Here is an 18,983-nt window from a genome sequence, read left to right as displayed (position 1 = left end):
ATTACATTTTAAAGCACAGCCACCACAAAATCCAACTTTAGCACCTCTTTTTACCTTGAGATCATTCTGAGGGTAAATACAGATTCAAATTCATAAGATACAGTTTAATAGTTATGATACTGTACTTGAAATCGAGTACATGCATAGCGACGACAGGAAACACTGGCATCTAAAAATGCATTGGGAAAAAAAAAAGAAGGTAAATCTTAAAAAATAAAGCATATACCTAAACCCGAATAGGAAATAAAACCATTAGGCTATCGAATAAGCATGTCCTAAACTCCTGAAACACTGGTGTTTTATATTTTAGAGCAGTTAATGCAATTTAGGAAAGAAATCAAATCTGTATGTGTGTGAAAATATTCATGTAACCCCCTTTGTAATCGTTATAATTTTCATAAGTAACTGTAATTTAATTACACATTTTTTCCTCAATAACTGTAACAGATTACATTTGCATTTATTTTGTAATTAAATTCTGTAATTCCATTTCATGTAACTAGTTACTCCCCAGTTTATCACCCACTCACATGGCTAAACCAGATCTGACCAAAACCTGTTTTCACAAATCTCAAATAAGTTATTTAAAACCACCTCAAAGAGTCACCTTTGACTCTTTGATCATTTTAAATACATTGTTTATTATTATTATTATTGTAGCTTATTTATTCTATTCAGTTGATCAGGATCCCACCCTGGTTTTCCCGGAAGCAAATGTACTACATTGCAGTGAGGTCAGACGGAGGTCAACTTTCACAGTTTTCAGGTATTTTGGAAGGATTGAATGACCATGTGTGACCATTTGATGACTTAAATTTTCAAAAACTTGTACACTAAGCAATCTCCGCTAAAATCTCTATCGCTAGTCTCAAGTTTCAAGTTAAACCATTTATTAACACAAATCACGGCTCAAAAACCAAATACCAAATAATGGACTTTAATAAATTAATGACTATTTATGTATAGATTACAGTCTTGTGATAGATAACATGGTATAATGGTCTTCTGGATCTTGATTGTGTCTGTTTGGACAATGCTGAGGTCTGCCTCTTCGTGTTTCTGCATGGTAATCCAGGGTATGTTCATTGAGTAACACATGGGTACAAAATAAATCTGTACCAAAGCTGTCCCATAAGGATGAATGTATTATTGCTCCATTATTGCGTATTCCACAGCAAATAGATGCAGATGACGGATTTAGAAGCACTTGCGGTGAACAATGCTGGGGCCTGCCTCATCGTATTCCTGCTTCGTGATCCACATCTGCTGGAAGGTGGACAGGGAAGCCAAGATGGAGCCACCGATCCATACGGAATATTTACGCTCAGGTGGGGCAATGATCTGACAAAGTAAGGAAACACGTGAACAGGTTAGTGATTCATTGTTAGGAACAGGACCATGTTAAAGGATAACCACAGATGCATTACCTTGATCTTCATTGTGCTGGGGGCCAGAGCAGTGATCTCCTTCTGCATACGGTCAGCAATACCTGGGTACATGGTGGTACCACCTGACAAGACATTGTTGGCATACAGGTCCTTCCTGATGTCAATGTCGCACTTCATGATGCTGTTGTAGGCAGTCTCATGGATTCCAGCAGACTCCATACCTGTTTAGAAACACCTTATTAATAAAACTAAAAGCTGTATTGAAAATGTAGCCATTTTTGAATAGTATTTGTCTTTACACACCAATGAAAGAAGGCTGGAAGAGGGTCTCTGGGCAACGGAAACGCTCGTTACCAATGGTGATGACCTGGCCGTCAGGCAACTCGTAGCTCTTCTCCAGGGAAGAGGAAGAGGCGGCAGTGGCCATCTCATTTTCAAAGTCCAGAGCCACATAGCACAGCTTCTCCTTGATGTCACGGACAATCTCACGCTCAGCTATAAACAGAGTTTTAATTAATTCAGTTGTTTCTAACATACTAACAACAGAACAAATAACAAATGGATGCACCATAATAATCCAATATGGACAAGCCTGTGATAATAATACCATGAAAATGTTATATTACCGAAGGTAATGGATAATAGGTTTATATTAAAATTGTATACTTTAAAAAATTTAAAAAAATAAAATCAGTTGTTTTAAATTAAGTGAATTTGGGGACAAAACCACTGTAATGTACAGTATGAAAAATTTATATAGATTTTGAGATTTGCTAAAAATTACATTTAAGAGTATTATTAAAGATTAAATAGGTGTTAGATGATACGGGTAATCTTGTAAAAATAGGGTAACTGAGCATGCACAATTATCCAATATGATACAAATAAAAAATTCAAAAGAACAGCCTTTATTTGAAATAGAAATTATTGTAAGATTTTAAATGTGTTTACAGCCACTTGATCAATTTTACATTACTGTAAATTTGATCAATTTAAAGGATCCTTGCTGAATAAATTCTTTCTATTTTTGTTTCTTTCAAATAAATGTCTCACTGACCCCAAATGTATTTTCAACATCGACTGATACAATAAATGTAAATAATTTTGGCCGTTATAACTATTAAGGTACTGAAATATTGCCTGCGTCCCGATGTGCATACTATCCATCCTGAATTCTATGTGATATTAATAATTTTCAATACCATTTATGGCAGATAGGGTGGAAAGTTACATTGGGACGTAGGGATTGTGTATTCCTAAACAAATTCAATGAATATTAGTTGAAATACACGTCTAAAAAAATCAGATTTGTTGTGATAAACAGAAGAAAACAAGACAGAAATGACTGTTAAATTGTAAAACTGCTATTTCTCACCAGTTGTGGCGAAAGAATAACCACGCTCGGTCAGGATCTTCATGAGGTAGTCCGTCAGATCGCGACCGGCCAGATCCAGACGCATGATAGCATGGGGTAGAGCGTAACCCTCATAGATGGGGACATTGTGGGACACACCATCACCAGAGTCCAGCACAATACCTCAAATATAGTGAAAAAACGGGTCAGAAAAAAACAGCACATTTTGTTATATACAATAAAATTATTTGTAATTTAAAATGATTGTCTCACCTGTGGTACGGCCAGAAGCATACAGGGACAGCACAGCCTGAATGGCCACATACATGGCTGGGACGTTGAAGGTCTCAAACATGATCTGGGTCATCTTCTCACGGTTAGCCTTGGGGTTAAGAGGGGCCTCAGTCAGCAGAGTTGGGTGCTCCTCAGGGGCGACGCGGAGCTCGTTGTAGAAGGTGTGGTGCCAGATCTTCTCCATATCGTCCCAGTTGGTAATGATGCCGTGCTCGATGGGGTACTTCAAAGTGAGGATACCCCTCTTGCTCTGAGCTTCATCTCCTACGTATGAGTCCTTCTGACCCATACCCACCATGACACCCTGGAAAAAGAAAAAGGGTATTTTTAATGTCACAGTATTTAAATGTTGCATTAGCTTAAGAATACCCATGTGAATGATATTTACAAAGGGCAAAATGCAGATGAACAAACCTGGTGACGGGGGCGACCAACGATGGAGGGGAAGACAGCTCTGGGGGCGTCATCACCGGCAAAGCCAGCCTTGACCAGGCCTGAACCGTTGTCGCACACAAGGGCGGTAGTCTCGTCGTCGTCACACATCTTGATGGATTCTAATGAGGAACGTATCAGCACACTGTCATGGCAGCTTCTAACTACTTCAAGTTAAAATTGGTGGCTAATTTTATGAATTCGTACAATCTCATTCACACATTTTAGTACGATCTGCTTACACCCACTGATGCTTAGGTTTAGGGGTTGATCGCCAAGCTTTATTTCTAGAAATCAGTATGAATCACATCATATGAATTCTTACTAAATCACTACCTTGTAAAGTAGCAATGTTTTCTAATGAGATCAAGTGAACATTGATACATATTAGATTGGGTGCAGCTTTATGCAAAAAGATAAATTGAATTAAGCGATTCTACAGCAATGCACTCATCAGTTTATACACTGCATTTCATCATGATATCTTTATTTGCATCCATTTAACAGTATATTTGTCATAATAATTTCTGTCCTTTTAACTTTATTTAATAGGTTTGATGAGGCAGATTCATGACTCGTTTTATAAGTCAGAGTATTTAACTTTATTTTATTCAAAGTGTTTATAAGGTGCAATGATGACTGCACTTACATTTTTTTTTTAAATTAAAGCTAGAAATTCAAATGAAATGTTTGGTTGACATTTTTTAGTGTACAACAAAGATAAATCTGTGCATATTGCAACCAATGAATCCAAATCAATAACTACCGAGCAAGTTAGTGTAGTGAGAAAGTAATATTTTAACATTGTCATAATTCTATATATCTCTTAGAAATGTGACAACAGTTGTAATATTTCATAGAAGTACACTTTTTTTTATTTTTTATTTATGGTTCTTGAATCCTGTCGCATTAAGTATCAACACTGCCAGCGACAACTTCAAAATATACAAATCATCTATAACGAATAAGTGAATTAATTCATTAAAACATTGCATAACTTATTGCAAACTCGTTTATATCTTATAAAATAGGTTAGTTGCCATACATTGAATAAAACATTTTCTGTTAGTCCGCGTAACTACACTGTCTTACCTTTCTGTGATGAAGCTCAGTGCAGAACACAACCACTGATGGATTCAGTCACGGCTGACTGACCCATCAAAACCTTATATACTCTTCGAGTTTGTCCCCATGCGCACTATTGAGGATATCTGTATGTTCAGTAGAAGTTTTCCCCATCCTTCAACCATATTAGGGTCTAGCAGGGTACGCGAGGGGTGACTTCCTAGTGAAGCGGCGTGTCTCCAGGTTCGTAGTGAGCATGAGCATGAATGTCCTTTTGATAGGTTTGATAGACACCACTCCAGGCCCGGCGTGAGCTGTATATGGAGTGGGGGCGAAACTGACGTTGCTACTAGCCTTTTCCCACATGGTGCTTCGTAGTATATTTCTGTCAATTGTAAATGACCACGAGATTTGTGCACAGCCAATATTTGATCACATTATGAAGTGAATTGTGGGTAGTCTGTAGACATTTTCTATTTTAGACATTTGGGAACATTTGGACCATCTGTTCACAAATCTACTACAGCCAGTTTTCCAAGCGAACGACTTGGATGGTGTTAATATAAGCTTACTTAATATGCCTTTTATGTTATTTAATTGATTTAACGTAACGAGTTTTTTTTAAATTAATTTCTGTATTTGTTGTGATTTCTGTTTCATATATTTCTTTTTTTAATTATTTTTTTTCTGAACTCTACAGTCTATTCTCAATATATTTAAGTTTAACCCTCAATACCACGACTGAGGTGCCCTTGAGCAAGGCACCGAACCCCCAACTGCTCCCCGGGCGCCGCAGCATAAATGGCTGCCCACTGCTCCGGGTGTGTGTTCACGGTGTGTGTGTTCACTGCTGTGTGTGTGCACGTTGGATGGGTTAAATGCAGAGCACGAATTCCGAATATGGGTCACCATACTTGGATGAATGTCACTTCACTTAAAATAAGAAAATACGTTTTAATATGCTGATTTATTTCTTAAGTAAATGTATTTTGTTTTAATGATTTTTTTTAAATAGATATTTTATTAAAAAACAAGACAAAAATATATATTTTTTTCCTCCAGTGCAGGGAGGTGTGTGGCTGCTCTGAATAGTTAATTCAAAAGAGGCCCATCTCTGTGCAAGCAGATATCCTGCCATAGTTGGCCCTAGAGCTTATGTTGAGCTGAGTGAGTCAATGAAGCCTGAAGCCAGTCACTGAAGGTAAGCAGCTTACTGCTTCAGCAAACAAAACAGCAGTCTGAGCTAGTCTCCCTGCTTCAACTTTATCAGAGCTGGTGATTCAGTTTCTGAAGTAAGAGAGGGGACACAATGAGGGCAATTAATCAAACCACTTTACTATTTAGGTGTAGCACTATTCATACCAATGTATTGACCATAACTATTTGAGTCAGTAGCAAGTCGCTTACATCTACACTACTGTATTTTGCCATAGTAGATCCAAGTCTGTTTGAGAGCTTTTACCTCTTTGGTTTAACCCACTATCGCCATCACTCTTTAGGTTTCGAAAATAGCTACTCATTTATTTTCAACTGTCAACAGCACCCTCTTTTGGCAACTAAAATCAATTATGTTCTCAAACACAGGGATGTGGACAGGGCACTGCTTTAAAGCAATCAGTGTTTCAATGTAATTTATTAAGAGTGCAGATAAAACAAAAGAAAATAAACAAACAGGTAAACATATACATTTCACAAACCTGAAACCTAACAAGTTGCCACACTATATATTAAAATCTTCTAAAGTTCTGAATAGATTTCCTCTTATCCAAATTATACATATACAAATATATATATTGATTAAGTAAAAGTTACATTAAAATATCGCTGTAATAGTGTCTGTTCTCAAGTACAACTGAGACAATTATATCTATCCTTTTTTCTTTTACAATTGTTCATACAGATGCTCCCTCTAAACAGTATCTTCTTTACTGACAAATAACAACGGCACTGTAACTGGGTTGGAGTTGGATTGGATCCCAGTAAAAGCCTTGCGGTTTGTGATCTAGGCACGATTCACTAACATCTGTGTCATTACCAAAGGTGATAAAAAAGGACCATTGTGTCTGTAATCACCCTCACAAAATACTTCATTATCAATATTACTTATGAAACATATGCAGAACGAATTTGTGTACATGAAATTAATTAATGTTTTCATAAATCATTTGTGTAAATCTTCCCAGTGAATCAAATGCAACAGTTTACTGTTGTATGTACAGTTTACACAGAAATTCATTCTGCTCGTGTTTCATGACTAAGGCCCTAGGTACACTTCAATAAACCGATTATCACCCGTTCCTTAATAAAGGACTGACATGATTTATTACAAGTGATAGTAGCAGTAGCATCACGTAACTTAGTCTTATATTTCAGATCGCCCTCATATTCCTTTCAAGCTTTTCCAAAGCTTTTTTTTTTAAATGTATCAATGTTTTTCTTGGGCTATGAAAGCATAAAACAATTTAAAAAGCAGTGTTTTTTTGCAACTCGGATGAGTATTAAATCAGGTTCACAGCATGTATGCTCTGACTGTCTGCCATTGTAATGAACAATGATCAGTATACAACTGGTTTCCAGTTACTTGGCAGTTTATGATAAATAGCTACATTTCAGTCTTAGTCATTTCGGAGTGCACAATAAAATATGAAATGCCTTTAAACACATCTGAATGTGTGCACTCCCTTTGTTGTCTTTAAATTACTCCTATTTGAAGAGAGCCTGTTTCTGCTGAGCCTGCAGCAAGGCCTGCTTCTCCATCAGCTTGCGGAAGAGCCCCTGGTTGTTGGCAAGGAGCTTGGCGTGGCTGCCGATCTCCATCACGCGGTGCTGGTCCAGCACAGCCACGGCATCTGCGCTCTGAATGGTGGAGAGACGGTGAGCAATGATCAGCACGGTACGGCTGTCCATCAGCCTCTCTAATGCCTCCTGTACCAGGAACTCATTCTCTGCATCCAGCGCACTGAAACAGAGACCAGGGCAAGTCTTATTATATATGGTAGTTAGTTTTTCTCATCATGCCATTTCTCTAGAAACAAGCGAAGAGTTCATTTGGATAACTTCATTTTTATTTATTTTCAGACATCATGTTTTTTTTATTGTGCATTCCAAGTAATATCAATCAAAAAGCAGTTAGGTTGTTTTGATTAAGTAATAATAACTTTATTTAAAACGTTAATAATAATAACTTTAATTAAAGTTCATTGAAAGTATGTTTTTTTATATATATTAAAAGTTTGTTTTATAGCAAAAAGTAGATAACTCCACATTTCATGTTTCAGAGTTTTAAAAAAACACTAATTATATCTTTGTAATCTCATCAGCTGACAATGTAGATGCCCGACAAACGTTGTTGTTGTGATCATGGACTGTATGGATGTGATTACACACAATACAGGGAACAGTTTTTCCCTCACCATTGTAACGTGCTGCTTTCGCAAGGTTCTGTGAAAACGTTATTTTCCTTTTGTGCCCTGAAGAAGATATCACAGGTTCATCAACTTTATCCATCCTCGATCACTTTTAGTCAGCTTTGACGAAACTCCTCTCAGCTAGCACGTCTTTTCAAAGTGACTGGCAACCTTGTCACCTGACCTGAATACAGCGCGCTGATTCGCTAAAATCGATTTATCGGCTTCTGTTCACAAACAACAAGGGCACTTGTCGGCTTCTGCAGTAAAACGTGAACTTGAGATGGCTTGAAAGTGGAAAATACCGATGTTCTGACGATTTGTGCTACCCTTTTAGATTTTTATTCCTCCCATTAAAACAGTTGGTAGCATAATTCTACAATGAGAACAGATTTTGCTTCCAGCATGATATTAATGTGGTGTGAGGCTTTATTAACGTATACACCTACCCCAACCCTACACTTACAGTATTAAAAATACAGTGCTTGTAGCATAATCTGATAGGTAGCATTGTTACAACACCAGCTTTTTTGACAAAATGTGTTTAGGGTTCAGATCGTGCTATATGTGGAGAATAATGCATGGCACACTTTTTTTTTAAAGTGCCGTTTATCGGTTTTTGCAAATAAACTCTTCAAGTACATTTTGTGGTTTAAAAATGTGGTTTCTATTTTTGAAGGTTTCAAACTTAAAATAATGTTAAGGTTAAAGTAAAATAAGGCTAAAGTGAACTGCATTGTACATCTCAGGATAGGAACTCGAGGCTTTGACTTGTCCTTCTAAGACCCTGAAAGATGATGATGTCAGGATGACAGTTTTTTTTGGAGTCATTATTTTAGAAATGGAAAAAGATGATTGTAAAAGAATTGACGCATAACTTGCGAACACATCTTGTAAAGTAATACATTGTTAACTCACACACAAATATAAAAAAGATTTAGGATTTAGTTAAAAATATGAGATTAGATATTTTTAAATAAGTATTATTTTAAAAGATTTTTAAAAGACAGTTGGGAGTTACCCATTTAGGCATTTGGAAAGTTATTTCAGAAGATCTCAACAGTTTGAAAATGTTATTTCTTTAAATGGTATGCTACTGCTAAGTTTATTTATATTTAAGTACAAGTCAATATATAAGTTGAAGTATTGAAACAGCATCTCACCTTGTAGCTTCATCCAATAACAGTATCTTTGGATTCTGTGAAAATCATGAGATCAAATTCAGAAATTCAGAAACAAATATTTAAAATTCAGTAAAATACTACAGAGAACAGACAGACTACCTTCAGCAGGGCTCGTGCTATAGCGACTCTTTGTTTTTGTCCACCTGTTCCAACAAATCAATGTAGTTATGCATAAATTGTCAGGTGAATTATAAACAGACAATTTTGTCCTGTTACAGACATGAATTTTAGTGAAGTATCAGAGGTTTATTCATACCTGACAGCAATACCCCCTTCTCTCCTACCACTGTATCATAGCCTTTAGGGAATTCCTGGATGAAGTCATGAGCATTGGCTATCTTTGCTGCCCTGTAGATGTCCTGTACTGTGACCTGACTTGGGTCTGCCGCCCCATAAGCGATGTTCTCAGCAATAGAGCAGGAGAAAAGAACTGGCTCCTACAACAAACAAATTCACACACAGAAATGAGTTAAATGGAGGCAGGGGATTTTCTTGCTGATTTTATTTTTATTTTTTTCTGGTGGCGTTTCTTACCTGGCTTACAGTACCGATGTGACTCCTCAGCCAGTAAGGATTCAAGTCTCGTATATCATGGCCATCAACCCTGACCACACCTGCATTTGAATCAAAACTACATATTCATCCATACATTTTCACTGCTGTTATATCTGGGATATCAATATACCATTATCAAGATTTTCCATTATATTCTTACTTTAAGTTCTCACCTGAATCAGGATCATAGAGCCGGAGCAACAGTGACACCAGTGTGGATTTGCCTGAACCACTGGATCCCACTACTGCCATTACTGAGCCCGCCGGCACAGACAGACTTAGATCCTGGAAGATGGGGGAATCCTTCCTTGTTGGGTAAGCAAAATACAAATTACGAAACTCCAGTTCTCCTTTTAACTGCTCTGGCTTTAACACAAGCCCCTCTAAAGAAGAAAAAACAAAACACAAAAATAATTATGGTACTGCAATTCACAAATGAAAAGTTAAAACAGTTTTTCTTAGGAACTAATGTGCATTTTAGGCATTATTTTAGGTAGTTCTATTTACCATTGAGAGGAAATTCAGGCTTCCGGTCTATGAGTTCCCATAGACGAGTCCCAGCACCAAGCCCCTTCATCAACTCGGAGTAGAATGAGCTGAAACCTTAAATTAATCCACAGAAAAATAAAAAGTTGTACTTTAAAAAAAAAAAAAATGACAGCTAGACTGGTTTCTACCTATGAATAAAGTCCAGTATGAGATGCTCAACCCCCACAATAGTGGTTCGTTGTAGTGGTTTGTTGGGAAATCCCAACAGAACTGTGATGAAAGAAACCTATTCTTTGCCTGCTCTCATGTTGCACATTGACTACAAATATGATAAAGCATGCCTTGGGACCAGATAACATAAATCAAGCTAATGTGGAAACTGAAAATAACGCCCAGGATATGCCTGAACTGAAATGAAAAGTTATCAGAAAACATACAAGTCCTGAACGGCATAAAATACTGCTGGAGTATTTGGGGGTCAGTAGGTTTTTTTAATTGATCAAAATACTGCAAAATACAAAATATTTGATAGAGTAATATTGTAAAATATTATTACAATTTAATAATTAAGTATTAAAACATATTTTATTCCTGTGATGACAAAGCTGAATTTTCAACGGCCATTTCTCCATTCTTCAGTGTCACAAGATCCTTCAGAAATCAGAGTCACAGCACAGTGCAGCAGGAGTCAGATTTCACTTAATTATTAAAATAAAAATGATGTGAATATGAGATTAGATGATGCGGAGGATTTCCAAGCGAAATGTAAAAGTAAAGTAAAAGACTGCTTCTTAAACCAGAGAAGATGAACATGTGCAAGCACTGGCACCTACAGCCAATTTAGTTTTAACTTTGAAACCCTGTTGACTTTTGCTGTTTACCTGATGTTATGCTACGTTGTGGGAGGCTTTTTTATTTTGTACAGTGTTTGCCAATTTAAAACTTTGTGTAATTTAGTCGTTATATAAGAATGTGGTGTATGCCATCCCTCGCTTTTATTTCTTAATAAACGTTACATAAGCTAGTTTGTCATTGTACTGTTTGTGTCTTAGAAAGTGGAAGAGGTAAAAATGTAAGTGCAACAGACAATGACCTTTTCATATAATCATATTATTCAATTGCTTGAATTGAATTCAAGCAACAACAACAAAATAGCTACAACGTATAACTTTTATTAACAAAACGGATAAAAATACACCATCCTTAATATAAAATAACAAATAACTTACAAATTTTAAATAGGTATACAAAACTGAAAATCAGATATATTTGATTATAAAGACTGAGGCATAATTATAAAACGTACAACATTTATTAGCAAAAAGATTAAGAAAGTTTGGAGGCACGGACTGCATACACCTTGACGTGAAATAAAGAAAATAAAAAAATCAAATCAGCAAATACCGTGGATTCAAATAAATGAGAAACGAATGTTTAAATAAAAAAATAAAATTCTAATAGCCATCAACTTAGATAAATGGCAGGTCAACCGGCTTTTCAAAATCAAAAATATTTTTAAAACGGGTGCTTTTACATTTCGTTTTGAAACTCTTCTGCCATCATCTTGTCTGTCTCCCCTCACTCTTCTTGTCAGTCAGCTGGACTCACTCTCCTCACGTGATAAATGAAATCTGATCTGTGATGTGCGACTGTCGTTCGTTTGATGTGCTGCATTCAGTTTTAATTGTAGTGTCTGTTCTCTAAATGAACTAAATGATTTTTACTAAATGACGGTGAGGGACGGTGCCACGGTGGGCAAGTGACGTAACCGGTGTTGTGGGTTAACCGGTTAACACCGGGATCACCGCCAACCCCATCTATTGCAGCAAGCCTAATACCGGTATGAACATTTCCTCACCGTAACATCCCTAATATTGACAACATTGTGCTGCTTAATATTTTTGTGGAAACTGCGAAACATTTTTTCAGGATTCTTCGATAAATAGAACGTTTAAAAAAAAGCTCTTGTTTGAAAACTGACTGTAAAAATGTTAGTTCATGATTGAATCTTGCTAAATTCAAGATGGCGGCACTCCGTGGCGTGCAGCTACTTCTGAAAAGAAAAAAAGTGTTAATAATAAACTAAGTTGAATTAATATTGTAAAAACACGAAGACAAAAACTAACGAACCAAAATGCCACCGAAGAAAATCAGCAGCGTGGTTGAGGATGAGTTGGAGGAGATGTCGGACTCATGTCTAAACTTCATGGAGGAGATGACGGACTCATGCCTAAACTTCATGGAGGAGATGACGGACTCATGTCTAAACTTCATGGAGGAGATGACGGACTCATGTCTAAACTTCATGGAGGAGATGACGGACTCATGCCTAAACTTCATGGAGGAGATGACGGACTCATGTCTAAACTTCATGGAGGAGATGACGGACTCATGCCTAAACTTCATGGAGGAGATGACGGACTCATGCCTAAACTTCATGGAGGAGATGTCGGACTCATGTCTAAACTTCATGGAGGAGATGACGGACTCATGCCTAAACTTCATGCAGGAGATGACGGACTCATGTCTAAACTTCATGGAGGAGATGACGGACTCATGCCTAAACTTCATGGAGGAGATGACGGACTCATGCCTAAACTTCATGGAGGAGATGACGGACTCATGTCTAAACTTCATGGAGGAGATGACGGACTCATGCCTAAACTTCATGGAGGAGATGACGGACTCATGCCTAAACTTCATGGAGGAGATGACGGACTCATGCCTAAACTTCATGGAGGAGATGACGGACTCATGTCTAAACTTCATGGAGGAGATGACGGACTCATGCCTAAACTTCATGGAGGAGATGACGGACTCATGCCTAAACTTCATGGAGGAGATGTCGGACTCATGTCTAAACTTCATGGAGGAGATGACGGACTCATGCCTAAACTTCATGCAGGAGATGACGGACTCATGCCTAAACTTCATGGAGGAGATGACGGACTCATGCCTAAACTTCATGGAGGAGATGACGGACTCATGTCTAAACTTCATGGAGGAGATGTCGGACTCATGTCTAAACTTCATGGAGGAGATGACGGACTCATGCCTAAACTTCATGGAGGAGATGACGGACTCATGCCTAAACTTCATGGAGGAGATGACGGACTCATGCCTAAACTTCATGGAGGAGATGACGGACTCATGCCTAAACTTCATGGAGGAGATGACGGACTCATGCCTAAACTTCATGGAGGAGATGACGGACTCATGTCTAAACTTCATGGAGGAGATGACGGACTCATGTCTAAACTTCATGGAGGAGATGACGGACTCATGCCTAAACTTCATGTCGGACAAGTTGAGCAAAGTGGCTAAACAACAAACTATGCTACTTGATCTGATGGATGAAGATAAACATCTGAAGAACCTTGTGAAAGAGAAGGACAAAAAAATTGAAGGACTGGAGAGAAGGACTGACAAGCTGGAGCAATATACAAGAATGAAGGATTTAATTATAAGCGGACTGGAAACAAAACACCGGACGTATGCCAGTACAGTAGCCAGAGACAGAGACGGTGAAGGCGCCCTACCAGAGGAACTATAAACGCTGGAAAAGCAAGTAATCAAGTTTTTTGAAAGCCAGAATATGATCATTCGGAGCGATAAGGTTGTGGCCTGTCATACCCTTCCACGAAGGAATGGCGGAGCGAAGCCTGCAATAGTTGTTCGGTTTGTGAATCAGAAACATAAAGCAGAGTTACCGAGGCAGGCAATGAAGTTAAAGGGTACAGGAGTGTACCTGAATGAACATCTTACAATTACATTTTGAGGAAACAAAACAAGATACAAGCTACATGGACAAGAAATTGCAAAGTGATGATACGGCTAAATGGATCTCCTGAAGAAGTAAAAGTATACGCAATAAGAGAACGCTATGTATTGGATCAGTAGATAAGTGATGACTGTTATGGCAAAATGGATCACCTAAAGAAGCCAAAGAACACACTGTAAGAGAACGCTATGAATTGGATCAGTAGATAAGTGAAGAGTGAAGACTGTGTGAAGGAATATTCATATGGACTCAAAAGGATTATCGATATGATGGACATTGATAAGGAATTTTTGTTCCCATTTAGAGATGTTGATGATGGGGAGTTGGTCAATATTCAAATGGACTGTGTGTCTGACCACTTACAATGTCACTGTAAGTACGATAATTAGAATTTTAAATCCTTCAATCACGTGGATCATAAAATGTACGAGACTGAAAATGATATTGACCCGGAAAATCACTTTTTTAATTATGTAAATAACAATTGTTATGCGTATTATACAGAAGATAAATTTAACAGAAATTAGAAGGGTATAATTTGTTTACAGTAAACAGAGTTAATAAGAAAGGAGGAGGAGTTGCTTTGTATGTTGACACAGCGTTAAGATCTAATTTGATTAAAAGTATGTCAGTGACTATAGAAAATCTTTTGGAATGTGTAACTATAGAATTCGATATTGAAAGATCTAAAAATATAATTATTAGTTGTGTGTATAGATCACCAGGAACTTGTACGGATACAGTACCTTTATGAATAAATGATTTGGTATGCTCGATAAATGGAATGAGAACAAGGTACAAATTATATGTGGAGATTTCAATATTGATTTGTTGAATCCAAATGGAAATAAGAGAATAACAGATTTTACTGACTCACTATATAGTAAAGGTCTATTTCCTGTGATTACAAAACCTAGTAGAATTACTAAAAATACTGCTACATTAATAGATAATATATATAAAAACGAAATTGAAGGAAAAATAGTAGGAGGATTATTTATAAATGATATTGACTGATCATTTTCCAGTTTTTGCACTCTTTCAAAGATTATTTGATAAAACAAAAAGGTAGTAGGATAAATAGTGTGAAATTGATTCGATATAGAACACCAAAAATCATTGCTGCTCTCAGTGAGGACTTAAAGAATCAAAATTGGAGCGAGGTTTATGCAAGTAAAGATCCTAATAGTGCTTATGATGCTTTTTTGTCCATATTAATCAAAGAATATGAAAAACATTGTTTGTTTAAGAGGACTGTAAAGAAGCAAAAAAATGAGGCGAAACCATGGATTACTAAGGGAATAGAGAAAGCATGTAAACATATATAAAAAAATATATATAAAAAAAAAAACATATTCTGACCCCAAACCTTTGAACAGTAGTGTATATTCAGTTGCTCTGAGCTAACATCCTCACCTGCAATGCTGATGCCCACCCAGAATGCATACATTAGGAAAGAGGAGAGCTGCCCAACAGTCATGGCCTCACTGGCCATCAACAGACCTCCCTTATACAACACACTCAGGATGATGATATTTCCACTCAGTCCTGTCTGTGAAAGAAATGAAAACCTCAGAGCAGAAGTAGAGGGCTAATGTACTAGACAAATGATCTTAAACTGACTTATGATAATCATTATCTATAATCATGCATACAAATTAAATATTGGTACAACAATTAAATATCTCACCACTCCATAGAATCCAGCAGAAAGCACAGCCTCTTTCTTAGCCAGTTCAAAAACATGGTCAACCTTTTCTGAGTACTTCTGCACCTCCGTCAGCTCTTTTCCAAAAGCCCGGACTGTCCGTATGTTGCTGATCCTCTCTTCTGCCAACTAGGAGATGCAGAGCAGCTACAGAGTAAAAGGATCCCTTGGCTACTTGGCGTCTTTATGTTTACAATAGCGCAATGAATTCAGCAATCAAATGATAACTGTCCAAGGCTTACTTCCATATCTGCAATAAAACGTGCAATAAAGCCCCATTAAAAGGAAACATGACCTCTTACCTGTGTAGTCTCTGCCAACGCATCCTGTGTGCGTCTCGCTATGGATCGTAAGGATCTACCGAAAATTACAGCAAGGCAGGCAATAGGAGGAACAACCATCAGCACAAAAGCTGCCAGACTAGGTGACACATATAACTGAGGAAAAGAAATAGAAAATTCAAGAAATTAATTATGATGAATGTAGACATTCTAAATTTCAAACAAGAGACAGAAACTGTAAACACATAGTTCCATGAGGAACCATTATAAGATATCAAAGTGCGGCGACATTAGAATCACCGCATTCTACTGTATCTTCTGTTTTTAGAGACGGATCAGGAAGTAAGGAGAGTCAGATGTTGTGGCGGGTAGTTTCGCATGAGCACCTTTCACATTTTCTTCAGAATTTTCTTTAGAAAACGTGGTTAAAATGTGATATTCGTAAAGGGAATTAGCTGCTAAAATGTCAAACTATCACAAGCATCTCACCATCATGCCAACTCCGGCCCCAGCCTGGGCGAGGGAACGCAGCCCATCAGACAGGTTGTCAGTGAGGCAGTGCCCGACGATGGCCGTGTCTGCTGAAAGGCGGTTAATGAGCTCACCGGTTCGGGTCTTATCAAAGAATCCCACCTCCTGCTTCAGAATCGAGGAGAAAAGGGACTCGCGTAACTTTCGCACAATCTGTTGTCCTGTAAAGGTCAAGAAAGGCTTATTAGAGAGCAAGCACAGAAATGCATCCTGGTCAACACAATGAATCAGATGAAATGCTTCTTATTAATGGATTTAAGAAGACTAAACTAGACCTCATAAAAAAAAAACAAATCAATCAATATGTACACGTTCAAAAGTTTGGGGTCGATAAGATATTTTAATGTTTTGGAATGGAGGTTCATAATAACCTCACCAAGACTGCATTTATTTGATTAAAAATACAGTAAAACAGTAATATTGTGAAATATTCATACAACCTAAAATAAAGGTTTACATTTGAATATATTTTAAAATGTAATTTATTTCTGTGATGGCAAAGCTGAGTTGTCAAGCTTCAGTGTTACAGGGTCCTATGAAAATCATTCTAATATGGCAGTTTGCTCAAGAAACATTTCTTTATATTATCAATTCTGAAAACAGTTTAGCTGCTTAATCATTTTTGTCAGGATTCTGAGGAAATCACAGCATTTATTTGAAACATAAATATCTTTACTTTCACTTTTGATTAATTTATTGTGTCCTTGCGGATTAAAGGTATTAATTTCTTTTAAAAAAATTTAACAAAAAATGTTATTGACCCCAAACTTTTAAATCATAGTATAAACCACAAAATTCCCCCCAAAACATGTCCCTGCTGCACTACTTCTTTACTGTTTTACATGATCTGCCTCAAGACTTCACCTGAGATTTGCATGAGGTAGACACGAGCAGCATTTGCAGCGCCCCCGCAGAGGAAGACCCCTGTTAGCATGATACACAGGGAGGTAAGGGAGGAGGTGAAGACCTCTGGGGGGCTACTGTAGATGGTGTCGATCACTTTTCCCAGAAAATATGGTGCAGACATGGTGACAGAGCTGGAGATCACCAAAAAACCCACGGCAGCTATGGGGACAGTAAGAAGGTCATTTGCAAGGTACTTTGCACAAGTGGATATTTATTTTCTTAAGTTTTTATTTAAAAAAAAGCTTGTACAACATTTACACAGTAGCTCTAATAACTAAAATTGTGACACTTGTCTAATATTAAGTTAACAATTATATTCTTTGCTATAAAGTGCTACCCTCTGATATATTTAAAATGATAATCGATATTTATCTTTGTGAAGATATCATTGTACATTTTTGTAAGGATGTTAGACTCTACAGTTGTGTTAATCTCCAATCATCCAAGTGCCAACATGAGCATAGTTTGACTTGCCTGTCAGTCTCCATCGCTGAGGATACGCCAGCTGCAGCAACTTCTTGACATCTTCTGAGGGAACACGTATCGAGCTTTCTGAGGTTTTAACTTTACTCTCCTGATTTACCACAGACTTTGCAGTTTGTTTGGAGTCCGTTGATGTGCTGTAGAGAGCAACCGTGTGTCTGGAGTGTGTCCACACTCTGTTGGGCAGAAACAACCCTCCAGTTCTGAGACAAGAGAGCCAGGACATGCTCCTTCCCTTATAGACAGGCATCACAAGGACATCAAACCTTTTCCACGGTGTTCTGGAGGTCCGATTAGACAAATGATAAAGTGTATCTGACCGACAGCAGGTAATGTTACACTGCTGCAGTTTTTCTACAGTAAATCGTGTAATTCGCAACATTGTCCCACACATCTGGAGAAGACGACGACCAAAATGAAGTTTACGAGTCTCACCTAATCATTATCTGTCGAAACTGACTGTATAAAGTCAGATGACCGGTGTGTCGAGCGGTGCTGTAAATACTGGGGTATCTGAACACACTCTTGACTGCATGGCACTGGGCTCTCGTTAGAAAGACTGACTTGTTGCAGGCCGGAATCGACGGTTACTGAGCATTATCTGTTCCTGACAGTTTTCACATCCAGCCCTTGCTTGCGTTATCTTCACACACGCCCAGCGCATTCACCGGCAGCGCCCTGCCACACGACATCTGTCGGGCTTTACTCAACACAAAGTCAATTACTGTTCAAGTCACAGAAAAGTGGAATTTGGAGTGTTTTAAAATAAAATGGGAATAAAACTGTGACCCCCGGTGATTCCTTGACTTTCGAGGAAGCGAAGCGCTACTTCACCAATGGACGATCTCCGTCATAGATGTTAACAAGTAGATGTCGCATTGGTCTGGTCAGTAGCGCCGCCATCTTGGAAAGGTCAACACGGTTTTAAGTAAATATTTATTCAGTTTTAATGCATTGTTTATATATTCTGATAGAAATAACTGTTAATTAATAGTTCTTTGTATTATGATTTAGGAGCAAATATAGTATTAATGTTTATTAATACTATATTTTCTCTATTGTTTTAAAATTGAAGCCTAAACTGGACCATGTTTATGATCATTTGTTATCTTTTACAGATAGCGT

The 18,983-nt window shown here is 37.6% G+C and overlaps 2 protein-coding genes across 2 annotated transcripts; both read right to left on the bottom strand.

Moving 5' to 3' along the window:
* Positions 1-85: 85 nt before the first annotated feature.
* On the bottom strand, positions 86-4,960 carry LOC306882681 (actin, alpha skeletal muscle 2-like). The gene is made up of 7 exons (XM_079437501.1): positions 4,561-4,960; positions 3,451-3,590; positions 3,016-3,340; positions 2,764-2,925; positions 1,692-1,883; positions 1,428-1,609; positions 86-1,341 (listed from the first exon to the last, which is right to left on the bottom strand). Exons 2-7 carry the CDS (start codon positions 3,577-3,579, stop codon positions 1,198-1,200), a joined length of 1,134 nt encoding a protein of 377 aa, XP_079293627.1. The 5' UTR covers positions 3,580-3,590; positions 4,561-4,960; the 3' UTR covers positions 86-1,197.
* A 1,175-nt stretch (positions 4,961-6,135) lies between these two features.
* On the bottom strand, positions 6,136-18,696 carry LOC306882388 (ATP-binding cassette sub-family B member 10, mitochondrial-like). Its single transcript, XM_079436979.1, has 13 exons — positions 17,850-18,696; positions 17,334-17,534; positions 16,428-16,630; positions 15,960-16,094; positions 15,640-15,786; positions 15,366-15,501; positions 10,187-10,282; positions 9,853-10,062; positions 9,659-9,738; positions 9,381-9,561; positions 9,224-9,267; positions 9,104-9,138; positions 6,136-7,492 (listed from the first exon to the last, which is right to left on the bottom strand). Exons 1-13 carry the CDS (start codon positions 18,250-18,252, stop codon positions 7,237-7,239), a joined length of 2,127 nt encoding a protein of 708 aa, XP_079293105.1. The 5' UTR covers positions 18,253-18,696; the 3' UTR covers positions 6,136-7,236.
* Between the last annotated feature and the right edge of the window lie 287 nt (positions 18,697-18,983).

Source organism: Barbus barbus (assembly GCF_936440315.1).
Source record: "Barbus barbus genome assembly, chromosome: 16".
Lineage (NCBI taxonomy): Eukaryota > Metazoa > Chordata > Actinopteri > Cypriniformes > Cyprinidae > Barbus > Barbus barbus.
The sequence above is the reverse complement of the archived record's forward strand: the minus strand, read 5'-3'. Positions and strand labels throughout refer to the sequence as shown.